Here is a 13,652-nt window from a genome sequence, read left to right on the forward strand (position 1 = left end):
TGTCTCTGTTTTTCTCTGATGCTGGGGGTTTTCAGCTTGTGTTAAATGTGGTCAACTCTTTTCTAACAATATTATTTGATAAACATTTGCTGCGGAAACTGGTGCAATAGCCTCTATTTTGTAAGTACCAATATATTAGTAACCCCAGCTAACTTCCCCAATAACATAGAACACAGACAGGCTTCCCCCCAATAATTCAAATGGCACAAGTGGAATTTCCCTGAATTTAAATCTAATCTCCCTGAGGATAATCAGCACTTTGACATGTATTGGTAAATTCTTCACTTAGCAGAATGATTGTCACACAGTAAGCACTGAATATGATCTGAATATGAATCATTCACTTCATGAGTGACTTTTCCTCCTTCATGCCTTTATTCATTGAATGAACAGAGAAGAATGAGAAGGTGTTGAATTCATAGAGATAGTACTCTATGCAGAGGAGGCTATTAGTAAGCCGACAATCCGTTACAAAACATATACAGAAGGATGACCAGAGGGAGGACACTGGCAACAGGAAGGAGCAGGGTAGGCTCCTGTTGGGGCTGGCCCTTGAGCTGAACCAGGCAGGAGGGTCAGGATTCCAGATCTGCACAAAGGGTCCCCTTCCCTGACAGACACCACAAAGTCCTGGAAGTGATAGAAGGAGACCTTCTGTCCTGACCTGTGCAGGCAGAGCTGAGCCTTTTGGGTAAAGACTATGTTCATACATGTTGGCATCCTCACCTGGAGAGAGAGAGACTCAGACATAGAATTCCTTGTCAGACTGACTCCTCCTCCTTCCCTCCCCTACTCACTCAGCAAACAGATGAAGAGGACACAGGAGAATTTCTTCCTCCCACCTCCCCGCAGATTCAGTCAATAAACCTGCATTTCGTGCCTATTATGTGGCAGACACTGTGGTACACATTGGACGTACAAGGAAAAGCAGAAGACAATTCCTGCCCTCAAGGAGACTATAGTCTAAAGGATGAGATCACTTGCACACTGTGTACAAACATGATCTAGACAGGATACATCAGAGAGATAATCAATAGAGTTAAGGCACCAGAGTTAAGTGGAATTAGGAAAGGTTTCTTGAGGGGGAAACATTTGCTAGAACTCAAAGGAAGCCAGGAAGCCAGGAATCCAGGAGGTGGAGAGGAGGGAGAGTGTTCCAGGTATTGGGAATAGGCAGAGAAAATGCCCAGTGAAGAAACCCCCAGGTCTTTGTCATGTAGGGTTCTGGGGTTCTGTGGCTTTAAGATGTCATGATGGGATGTGCATTGTCACATCTGATCAGATTTCAAGGTCTTTGGTTCTAAGACCTGACCTTCTGGAGTCTGGCTCTGCCTGGGCCCTGTTGTCATCCCCACTCATCTCTGAAGCTGCCTTGCTGGAGAGAACAGAGGCTCAATGAGGGAGAGGAAGGTATCCTTTTAATCACAACCCCTGGCTCTTGTAACTCATCAAGCCCAGGAGGTGACCCAGAGGTGCTGAAAGCTGTGCCATTGACAGGGCCACTCTGTGAGGTTCTTCCATTCTGGAAGGGATTCTGTCTCTGAGTATAGGGAGGCTCATCCTGAGCAGATCAGCCATTTGGGGAGGACTCCTGTGGGATCGGCAGCCCGTGGGGGATGGGAAAAATGCACAATGTTTCTGATGTTGTGTTGAAAGCCATCTTGCCTTGGAGCCTAGCTATAGAGGTGGAAGGGCCCAATGAGGCAGCTGCTCCAGCCCTACACTAAGGAGGGAATTGTGGCATAAGCGTATTGCCCCGGGACCCACTGATGCTAAGGACAGAGTCAGAATGTGAGCAGAGGAGCAGAAAAGGGGGTGGAGAGTGTTGAGAGTCTCCATCCCCAGGCCCTGCACAAATAGTAACTTAGCTCTTAGTCCTCTAAGTCTTTGGGTTTGTGACAGTGCCTGGTGAGTACATGTTTTAATAAATACTCTTTAAAATGAATTGAATGGAGGAGGATTTTCAGAGTCACATTGTATGAGGCTTCATGGTCATCCTAGCACAGAAAATCAAAGGGAGTTGGCCATCCTTAGGAGGACAGCATCTAGGTTCTCCTTAAAATAAAGAAAGAAGATGGTGGTTGGAGCCCAATCTCTGAAGACCACCATTAGGTGCTAGTTTCATTGTTTGGTGCTTTTACCCACCACATTTGTGTGCTGAATGGTTCTTCTCTGAAAGGTGGTGTTTGCTGGCCCTTAAGAAAGAAGAGACATGTGGGACTGATTCCCAATCAAAGTAATAAAGTTCCCCAAGCCAGAAGGGGTGATGGGAGTAGAATTAAGGTTTTTCTTTGCATTCCCCCAGGATTCATGTCTTAACCATAAATACAACCTCCTCACTGTTAGTTTCTTCACCATTAGGTACCATTAGTCTTCTACTCCCCTTGTCCATGGAGTCTAGATCTGCCTCCATGGCCTCTTCCTCCACTTGATTTCTCACTAGGTTGTCAATAGCAACCTCTCTTTTTTGACCATGTGTCTCCCACCCTCCATTCCCTCTGTACCTTCTTGGATTTGCATTTCCTTGTCTTGTGTCTGAGAGAAATGGTTAATTTTAGTTACTTAACCAGTGGGTAAGTGAACAGCTGTTACTAAGAGGCAATGAAAGGTGAGGGATGGGGGAGAGTGAAAGTCCAGAGAAGGAGGCCACCCAAGGCCATTATTGCTGAAAAGGAGGACTTTGGGAAAGGGAGGTAGACTAGATTTAGAAGAGGGTAGGGGGTGCAGAAGACCTTGCTGGAATCTCTCCCATATTTAGGGAGGTGGATTAGGAGGAAGGACAACCACAGGAACCACATTTTACCTTCCAGTCTTCCTGAAGAGCAGGAAATAGAGAAGGGTATGGATGAGAGCCTCTCCAGCCAGGACTCCAATCACAATGCCAGCAATGGCTCCCCCAGCGAGTGAGGAGCCTTTACCTTTTCCTGGCGACATGTCTGTTGTGGACAAGAAGAGAAAAAGAACCTTGATGTTTTTCAGGGGTCTCCAACATGAAGTGCCTGGCAGTTGTGCACAGAGCCTGGCATTCATTATATACTGTAGAAATGCTTGTTAATCAATGAAGCCGACTTAGCCTTTGCTCCTCATGGCCTCGGTATGCCTTTGGCAAGGTAACATTGCATCTTATCTGACAACTAAGTGGGGACTCCTGAATATTGGGCAAGCACATCGAAGTCTTCATACAGATCTCTGACATCATGGTTTCCTCCTTACCATTCTCTATTTCAGTACATGGCAGAATCTATCTTTCTGTCATCTAGGTTCAAATCTCAAAATATCTTTGACCTTTTCTCTCCTTCAAACCTCACATTTGACAAATCATTAACCATAAGGTTATGGTTATTTGCATTCATTCTCTTTGGAGAGCATATCTCTTATCTACCCTGTCCTCTTGGCTTCTCTTCCAACCCCCCACCCCCACACACTCTTCCAAATTTTGGCAGTAGTTTTCCAACCATTGTTCTTGCTTCTGTTCTCTTACCTCTCTGATTCATCCTTCATACCACTGTTCCTATCTACTTGTCCTCATATACCATCTTGATCATGTCACTTTTATCTTTGAAAACCTTGAAATCATTCCATCCCTGAAATGCAGTGCACTGAAACAGAAAGAGCTCTGGGTTTGAAACCTGGAGACCTGGATTAGAATCATGACCCTGTCTCTTGCTACTTTTGGGATGTTGGACAAGTTCCTTCTCTTCCCTGGATGTCAATTTCCCAATCTATAAAATGATGCATTGTAGGCTAGATGATCAAACTCATCCCAGATTTAAATCCTGTGATCTTACCTTTATGTCCATTCCCACTAAACTGGCCAGACTTATGCCCTCATCTGTATCCATCTGATTTTTTCAACAGCCTCCTTTCTGTTTTTTCTGCATCTAATCTTTATTCCAGTCCATGTCCTTGATCTTTGTATGTCATGTGCTCTATGTATTGTCATTGATGAACTTTAGGTTTCCCAGATTTTTACACATCCATGTTATTTGAACCAAGTCACAAATGGAGTAGAGATGTGACAATGGCCACATCAAACAAAACTCTGAGCCTTGAGAGTCAGTTTCAATCCTACTGGTCTGCCCAGTATTGATGAATTTTACACCAAGCAGATATGATTCTGATCATTTCCTCTTCTTACTGCTAATTAGGCTTCAAATGACTCCTTTTATCTACTTAATTATCTTTGGTGTTCTGAGCCACTCACTCAATACCCTTAAGAACAATGAGGCAGCCTTACTGCTTCTAATCTTTCTCTTGGACAGCCTTGTCTGCTCAGGCTGCACTGGTCTATATTCTAGAGTCTTGCATTGTACTTTCCCAGCTCTGAATCTTGGTTCAGGATATTTCTCCAAAGAAATAGAATATTCTTCCTTGTCTCGCTAGGACTGTTATAGTTTTCCCCTCCCATTCCTTTAAGAAACAGCTCAAGTGCTAGCTCTTCTATGAAATCAGTCTTGATTTCTGCTCACCCTCTCTCCCCACCAAGGAGAATGGACTTTCTCCCCAGATTTCCTATTGCACTTTATTTTGTAGCCAGAGTTTAAGTATGCATATCATGTAATGTTGTGTACCAATTACCTGTGTTGGGCTCTGATCCTTTTACTAGATTGTAAGGGCCTTGAAATTAAAACTGGAGTCTTAGCTAAACCTTGTTTCTCCTTCAGTGATTGGTATAGTGCTCTGCATAGGGTCTGCCCCTACATGTTTGTTGAATGATCAATGAATTTTACTGTACATGACAGGTTCTAAGATGATTATAGGAGACAGAAAGGTTGTTTTCCATTTTTACCAACTAGAAAATTGCAGTAAATGAACTGACATTCACTATAAATTTTACTACAATCCTTAGAATCAGGTTATTTCTTTCCATGTCCTTTCCCAATTCACCATGAAAAACTGCCCTCCTTCATGGACCTGATTTCCTCCTCCTGGCTTCATATCCTTGTCCAAACCAAGCAACTTCTCTGAGGGAAGGGAGGAGGGAGAGACCACTTACCGACCACCCTGATTGTGACATCCTTAGAAATTGTTAAGTTGGTCACATCGTTCTTTGCCAAACAGGTATACTTCCAGAATCTTCCCAAGATACACTTTTTTTTTTTTTTTTTAGTGAGGCAATTGGGGTTAAGTGACTTGCCCAGGGTCACACAGCTAGTAAGTGTTAAGTGTCTGAGGCCGGATTTGAACTCAGGTACTCCTGACTCCAAGGCCGGTGCTCTATCCACTGCCCCACCTAGCTGCCCCCCAAGATACACTTTTAATGACATAGGTGTTACCAAAGAAGTCAGAGTTCATGGTGCTATTGCCTTGCCATTCATACAGGGCAGGTGGGTAAGAGTCAACATGACATGCTAAGATCAGTGGATATTTGAATCTGATCTCAATCTCCCTACTCTCAGGGCTTGGAAGAATCACAATGTGGTCTGGTCCATCTGTGTAAAGAAGGAAGGGAAATGAGTTGTGAGTCACTGTTGGGGAAAGGGTAAGAGTGGGAGAAGACTCAGAGTCACTCACAGTTCACAGTCAGGGTGAGGGAGTCACTCGTTTGGGCACAGATTAGCTTCCAGATTTCACATTGATAGGACCCAGCATCCTCCCTCTTCACACTCTTGATGGTGAGGGTCTGGTTATTCTTAGACAAATGTCTCCTCTCACTGAGTGACAGGCGCTGGTTATTGAAGAACACAGAATGTTCATCCCCTCATTTTCTGGGCTACATGTGAACACCACAGTGCCATTCTCTATGATGTTGGTACTGCTGGCAGTGATGTTAGGTTTGGCTGGTGTTTTTGAGGAGAGAAAAAGAAGAGAGAAATGTGAGAGTGACTGGCTTGTTACTTCACCAGGTCATGTCTGCACTGCAAAAACACCAAAATCCTAGTGCAAATACTTCCATTACTGACATAAAGTAATGACCCTGTCACCATGGGGAGGGATGTGTCCCCTGGTTCTATGGTTGTGATGGTATGTAAGGTGAGTAGGAAATGCAGGGGATGGAGTGGGGTCCTGGATTATCCCATCCTCTATAGAGGTCCTGGGATATGCACAGTGTAGTGAGTCAGGTGGGGATGGGAGTATGGAATAAGCATTTATGAAGTGCTTACTACATGCCTGGCACATGGTTGGTACTAGAGAAATGCTATTATTATCCTCATTGTTATGATCGTTGTTATTGGCATGAAGTATCTTAAATAATATGTGATCCAATGTTATCTTCTCAACAACCCTGGGAAGTAGAGAGTATAATTCTTTCCATTTTCCAGTTTAGCAAACTGAAGAAGACAGCTCTAGCTATTAGGGAGTTTTCCATGGAAGCACAGAATGTACAGTTGTATGGGACATTATAGGCCATTCACTATTCTCCATATCTGTTTGCCTCTGTGCTCTTGGTTCTGCCCTCTGAGGTCACATGGAACAGTCCAGCAAATTGCTATCATATATCTCCCCCAAGCCTTCTCTTCTCCAGGGTAAAGTTCTCAGTTCCCTCAGCTTACCCATAGATCATATGGACAGCAGACCCTTCACCAACCTGGTTGCCTTACTCTGGACACTCTCCAGTATACTCATGTCTGTTGTAAACTTTGTCTTCTATAAATCAATCCAATTCTCTGGGTGCCATTGGACAGTCCTGAAGGACTGTTATCCCCTTACCTTTGGAAGTGAACATGCTTCAATTGCATTAGGTTTGTTGGCTGCCTTTTTCTCCCTTTGACCCAAGTATTAAGCTTGCAGTCCATTCAGACCCCCCAGGTCTTGTCAGATGAACAGCTTTCTCACCAGTGGATTCTGGATTTTTATAATGATCCCATCTTTCATGGGAGTTTGGTCTCTAGGTAATTTACCATTGCATCCAAAAGTCAGGTGTCCTGCCTGACCCCAATCTCCCCTTCTTTTAGCCAACCACCCCTACTTTCTTTAATGGTTTTCCTATTTCTTGGTGACTAGCAATTTCCCCTTTTGTACACATGCTTATTTATGCTTTGGACTTTTTGTACCCAATGGAAGGATCTGACATTGATCCCAAATAATTTTCATTTGATCTCAGCCAGGGTCACCTCCACACCTCGATGGGGATATTGGTGAAGGCTTGAGAGGAATGGCTAGGGAAAAGCCATGGGGACCTGGTGCTCAGAGAGAGAAACATTACCTCAGGTCCAAAGGAAAAAAGGCAAAGCAAGAGATTGAGAATAGATCACTTAGTAGCTGCATGCAGAGGTCCTGGTTGAAGTCCAGGGGTTACTAACCCACAGGAGCATCTTCTGTCCCCGGCCTGTGTCTTGCCCATAGGGGCAAATCATACCCATTTACAGAATGTTCTTGAATTCCCTGCTTTGGGCTGTCTCCTTTCCCTAGGGGTTCCCTCTCCTACAACATAAGATGTCTTGTTACACAAGGAAGCTGAGCCAAGTAGGACTGACTTTCCCTGAGCATCCATGACCTGTGGAGGCCCCAGATACCAGCTTTTCCTTATCCCTGCATTCTCTGTAGTTGGCAGGTCAGCCTTGCCCCTAGTAAAGCTGTGTGCCCCTCAGTAATCCCTGGTAATTCAGCAGGCTCACAGGACTCCTTTCTTGGGTCATCCTTCCCCAGATATTTAGGGATGACTTTCCAAACAGGACTAAATTACATATATTTGAGTTTTCCTGACCCACTTTCTTCCCTGTTTTGATAGAGTTCTCAGTCTTTCCCTTCATTCATGATAAGAGGTTTAGTGTGAGGTAGAGTGTGACTCATCTTTTACAGATACTGAGGGAGGTTTGAATCCAGTAAACCAAGTGGGATTGGCCGAGAAACTGACTAGGCTGAGGTCAACTATCCATCCCTGAGGGGAGGTGAGGACATGCTAGACAGTAAGCATCCTCCTGGGAAAGAAGGCCACAGTAGCACTTTTATGGGACATGCCTTGACATCCCCGAAGAGTCTTATGCCTGGCATGTCAGAGTGACTAATGTTGGACTTAGAAAGATCTGAGTTCAAATTCTAACTCAGCTATGTGACTTACCAGCAAGGCATTTAACCTGCCTGTGCCTTAGGATCCTCACCTGTAAAATGGTGATAATAGTGGCCACTTCACAGTTGTTGGGAGGATCAAATGAGGCCATCCCTGAAAAGTTCTTTGTAGAACATAAGGTGTTGCTTAGACATGAGCTGTTATGTTTTTATAAGGAGGCAGGGGTCACAAAGTGGGCTTTGGCTGGAGGGAGAGAGGGCAGGCTTTGAGGTCATGCTCTCTCCTGGGGCCCTGAGCATGTATGACAAGAGCTAAGAAGGATGGATCATGGAGAGGGAGGAGAAGGACACATTCCACCTTCACACAGTAGGGGAATAGTAGAAATGCTTTTGATTTAGATTTAGAGGGCCCTGAGTTCAAATCCTGGTTCTGTTCCTTCTTACCCGTGTGACCTTGGCCAAGTCTCTTTCCCTCCAAAGGCTTCAGTCTCCTCTGTGAACTGAGAGGGCTGCACTAAAGCTTATCTGATGTCCTATTCCAGGGCTAAGTGGAGGATTCCATCATCCCTGCATAACTGGGTTTCTCTACCTTTCTTTGTGCCCCTCCAATACCCCCATCAAACCAATGTGAAAATAATGGGAATGGGGGCATATTTGGTAATGTCACTAGTCTCCTCAAGGATCTTCAGGGGATCACTATTACCTCCTTCCTCAGAGCCAAAGTCCTTTAACTGATATGGAAGTTCCCTTTACCCCCTTGAGCCATCCTTCCCCTGCAGCCTTATCTCATCCCACTCCTTTCCACCCCTTTTATGTACTCTGTCACCCGGTCCATGCCCTGCCCTCCCAAACCCTGGATGACTGTTCATAGGGTTATAACAGATTCAGAGCTGGCAGGGACCTCAGAGATGCTTTGGCCTGCTGCCTCATCACTTCCCTTGTCTATAAGGCCCTTGGACAGATAATCTGGGGAAGTGTTTGTACGCTTCTCAGAGTCCTGGTTTTAAACTCACAAAAGGAAATACAAAAAGGATTACAAAGGAAAGTGAAAAATAAAATGAAAATACAATAGTAATTTTTCCCATACAGGTTTCTGGGCCCCCTAAAATCTGAGAACCCCTGATATAGGTCAGTGGCCTCCTTGTTAGATGAGGAAACTGTGGCCCCTCATTGTAACTTGTCTTTGACCAAGCAGAAGAAACCATGTAGTTCAGTCCTGAGATAGAGGAGACTCTGCACTTTCTTCCTTGAATGTCTCTGGGACTTTTTAAATGTAAATGTCTTTCATTCCATCATATGAAAGACAAAAGGCAGTGTTGGACAGTGACAGGACAGTAGATTCAGGCACAGGGGGATGTGAGATCAAGGCCATTCTCTGCCACTGCCTCCTTCTGTACCAAGGGTCTGGTCACTGAAGGTGTGAGCCCGGGGCGGCTTCCTAACAGGGGAAAGCAGCTTGACCTTGGTTCTGCAAGACCAGGATTTGCAGACAAGTTGGCAACCTGTACTGGTGCAGTGCCTGGGTCCCCCAGGGATTCCCTCTACCCAGGAAACCTCCAGTCTTGAACTGATCCCTTTTGTCCTCATGTTTACTCCACATAAATGTTTACATGTTTCCTCAGTAGAATGTGTACTTCCTGAGAGCAGAGATTTCTATTTTTGGCTTTTTACGTCCCATACCCAGCCCAGTGACTTTGTACATAGTAGGTGCCTAATAAATGCTTGTGAATAACAGAAGGATGATTCTTGGTTCTTCCTCCCACAATATCCTCTGCCCAGGAGCTGAGGGACAGAAAGGCCCCTGGGGACGACTGGCAGGGCCCTCCCCAAACCCTGGCTCCTGCCTCTCACCCTGTAGCCACTGAAAGCATCTGGCCACAGAAAGATGCCCAGGATGATTTCCAGAATGACACCCATGGGAAAAAGCCCAGGTGTCCTAGGCTGTCACCCACCCCCATAGATATCCCAACCTCAGACCCAGAAATCCCCCAGAGGCCTCTGGGAGTCTTTGCTTCAGGGGCTCAGGGGTCACCTTGTCCAACCCAGGCCTGATGAGGGATCTGCACTGAAACACCCCTGGCAAAAGGGCATCTAGTCTCTGCTTGAAGACTCCCAGAAGTCAGGAGGTCACTGTCTCCTGAGGTGACCTTCATGATAGGAGGCATATAGGGTGTCCACAGCATGGAATGGTGGACATGGAGGTCAGCAAGGCCTGAATTCGAATCCTGCCTCATCTACTCACCAGCTGGGTGACTCTAGCCAAGTGTTCTCTCTCAGTTTTATTTTCTCCCTTTACAAATACATAGTGCCTACATCACAGGGCCTTTGAGAGAATCATGTGAAATATGCCCCACACAGCACTTTGGCCAGCATCAGGCCCTCTATAAATTGTAGGTCTTCTTAACCCATTCCCCAGTTGGAAAGCTCTCCTGGTTGGGGAGGTTGTTCTTGTCTAGTGCCCCAAGTGACCCCTTTGCTCCCCACATGGTGTTAGTCTTCTCCTCATCCAGCTGAGACCTCAGCAGGAGCTGGGCCCCTCTGTCCCAATCTGTCCTTCAGGGAAGCCTGGGCCCCTCTGACTTGGCCTTTCCTCTAGAAAATGGAGGTAATACAGGTGTCCTCCCTCTGGGGTCCCTCTCCCAGCCCTGGGATCCTCAGGCTGAACAGGCATCCACATGGTCCTGGGACACCCGGGCAGCCAGGCTCTTGGGGAGTGTGTAGTTTGGGTGTGAGCTCTGCTGGGCCCAGCTGGCAAGGGAGGGTCAGTGACTGTCCCCTCTCCCAACAAGGCACCCCCTGCCTCATGCATTTTAAATGTCTTTTGGCAAGTGAACTTCAGGAACAGGCTGCCTTCTTCAGGCCCAACTGAGGGGGCAGCTGCCATTCTGAGCTCCCGGGGGGCCTCCTACTTTCACAGTGTGGCCTGAGAAAGCTGAGAGGAAGAAGGAAGTTACCTCCCACAGACTCAATGCCCAGGGCCTCTGAGTTCTCCTGTGTTCTCTGGGACCCAAGACCAGGCTGCTCTGGGTTTGGGAGTTCTCACCTCCTTGGCCTACTTTTTGTGGGGGTGGGTCCTGTTCTGTACTCACCTGGTCCCTGGGTAAGGTGCTTAGGGCAGAGCTCTCAGCCCAGACAGAGGGAGAGCAGTGGGGTGAGGCATGGCCCAAGGGAAGGGCAGCACTTACCATACACTGTGAATTGTTCTCCTGCTGTTAATACGGTGCCACTGCTGGAAACAATAGTTACAATGTAGAAGCCAGTGTCACTGAGGGTGAGGTCAGGGATGAGCAGGGAGCCATTGGAGAACACCTTCTCCCTGATATCTGCTGGTCTCTGCACTCCAGAAGAGACATGGTAGACAGCGATCCTGGAGTTATCTGTTGTCTTTCTGTACCAAGTATAGCTGAGAGCCTCCCCTGAGAACCCCCAGATGTCCAAGATAACACTGCCACCCACTGTCCCATAGGGAAGAATTGGCACAACAGTGACAGGTGAACCTTGAGCAGACTGGATCCAACAGCTGAGGATGGAGGCTGAGAGGGGAGGAAGGAGGCAGAGGTCAGCAGGGTCCCCCTGCCCTCCTGACAGGCCCAGGTCACTGAGCTGTCCCCAAGGTAAGTGTGGGGGCTGCTAAGCCTGCCACGGGGTGTGCTGGGGCTCAGTGGGGGATGTTTGAAGGGGATTCATGTGCCTGTGCATCAGTGTCTGCAGAGCATCTGAGAGTTTGGTCCATGCCACATTTGAATATTCCTTATTATTCTTGATGGAGAAAGAACCTGCCAATGTGGAAGGCAAGACACTGAAGAGAGAAATGAGTCAATAAAATGTTGTGCTTGAGGATAGAAATCAGATCCTAGACCTGCAGAAACTTAGCAATCCTTGAACCAAATACTCCCAATTTAAAATTAAGGAAACTGAGGCCCAATTAAGGTAACACATGTACCTGATGTTAAATAAGAAATGGCAAAGGCAGCATTTGAATCCAGATCAACATTTCTCACAACATTTACCTGGATACATTTTAAAGCTGACAATTGGGCTTCAAAACAGTCCTAGGGGAAGATGGTATTCCGGGAAAACACAAGGTAAGAGGGGTAAGTGACCTGTCCAAGGTCCCAAGCTTGTAACCATCAGAGCTGGGATCCACACCCAGGTCTCCTCTGACTGTAAAGATGCCCCTATCATATTTAGAGGTTGCTCAGCTCCAGGCCTGGATGTTGCCCTGAGTCTCAGGAATGGGGACTGATAACCCTGTGCTGCTACTTCCCCTCTGCCCCTGGCTCAGCATAGACACACCTGGCCAGGGCAGCAGAGACTGTTTCTGGGACAGACCCCCTGGGACTGGTTTCCTTCCTCCTGGTACTTGTCTTGATTATCTTTTCTTTGTCTGGGCCAGAATCCCCCAGGCTCCCTCTCCTCCCCTGGGTTCCAACAAAGCTGGTGTCTCACCTGTGATCAGGAGCCCCTTCCAGGGGTTGCCTACACTGTGGGGAGGTTCCAAGGTTCTCTCCATCAGTCTGTGCTGCCCACTGTGTGTGACCACTTCTGTCCTTGCCAGGAATCTCTGCCTTCCCCTCCTGAGCTCTGTCTTCCCTATCCGGAGCCCAAGGGCAGCCCCTGGAGGTGTCCCTGCTGACTCCAGACTAAGGCTGTCCCTGCCTGCAGCCCGGAGCTGTGTCTGCTCTGTCTCCTTCTCCTTTTCCAGGGCACTGAGGTCTCTGTCTGCAGGGCTGGAGCTCTTTTATCTGCCAGGATGAGGTGGTCCCCACAGGGCAGGGACTTGGCCTCTGACTTTCACCTCCCTCCCCTTTCTTCCTCTTTCCTCCCCTCCCAGCTGCTGCTGTGGCTTCCTGGATCACCCAAGGCACTCCTCCCCATCACAGATCCCTCTCACAGTCCATAGAGAAGTAGTCTTGTCCCTAAGAGGAACATGGGTTACTTCACATTATCTGTTGTTGATTTCTACTTCCTCCTGACCTTCTTCCTTATTTGCCTCCCCAAATAGAGACTGCTTAGACCCCAGAATGAGCACAGAGAATGGTGGGCAGAAACAATGTGTATGGATCCCTATTCCAGGCTTCTAGGGCCCAGAGTGCTTAGAATTCTCTCTGTTATCAGGCTAGGGAGGAGTGCCCTGGATTTTCTCAAGGCTTTTACTGTGCCTTCTGGGAGTTTTCAATAGGGTTGGGGAGAAGGAATAGGGGATGATGTAGATTACAGTCTCCTCCCCTATAGTGGGAGCAAGTAGAGGGAGGTTTGGCAGGAAGAGAGGAAGGAGAGGCAGCAGTGCTGTGTATGCCTGAGCTGGCTGGCAGCCAGGTCACCCTGTGGCTGGATTTGTGACCCAGGCTCTGTGAACCCAAGTGCTTCAGCATCTTAATATTTCCTTATCTTCTTTGCCTTCCCCTCTCTTTTTTAATTTGTGGAATAAAACTACCAGTTTCATAAAATAGTACAATAAAAAGGTGAGTAAGCATGAGACTGAAAATCTAGTATCTAGTCTGGCTATTACTTTCAGACATACAACAAAATTATAACATAACTTCCTTTTGTCCCCTCCTTTTCTCTCCCCACTCCACCTTAGAAATGGCTACCACTGGGGCAGCTAGATGGCGCAGTGGATAGAGCACCGGCCCTGGAGTCAGGAGTACCTGAGTTCAAAATCTGGCCTCAGACACTTAATACTTAACTAGCTGTGTGAC

General features: G+C 47.0%; 1 protein-coding gene across 1 annotated transcript; it reads right to left on the reverse strand.

Moving 5' to 3' along the window:
* Positions 1 to 340: 340 nt before the first annotated feature.
* LOC122748242 (carcinoembryonic antigen-related cell adhesion molecule 3-like) lies at positions 341 to 12,579 on the reverse strand. Its single transcript, XM_043993912.1, has 5 exons — positions 12,400 to 12,579; positions 11,136 to 11,483; positions 2,804 to 2,936; positions 2,146 to 2,195; positions 341 to 726 (listed from the first exon to the last, which is right to left on the reverse strand). The coding sequence occupies exons 1-5, from the start codon at positions 12,461 to 12,463 to the stop codon at positions 341 to 343; spliced, it is 981 nt and encodes a 326-aa protein (XP_043849847.1). The 5' UTR covers positions 12,464 to 12,579.
* Positions 12,580 to 13,652: the final 1,073 nt, after the last annotated feature.

The sequence above is a fragment of the Dromiciops gliroides genome, chromosome 3, assembly GCF_019393635.1.
Source record: "Dromiciops gliroides isolate mDroGli1 chromosome 3, mDroGli1.pri, whole genome shotgun sequence".
NCBI lineage: Eukaryota > Metazoa > Chordata > Mammalia > Microbiotheria > Microbiotheriidae > Dromiciops > Dromiciops gliroides.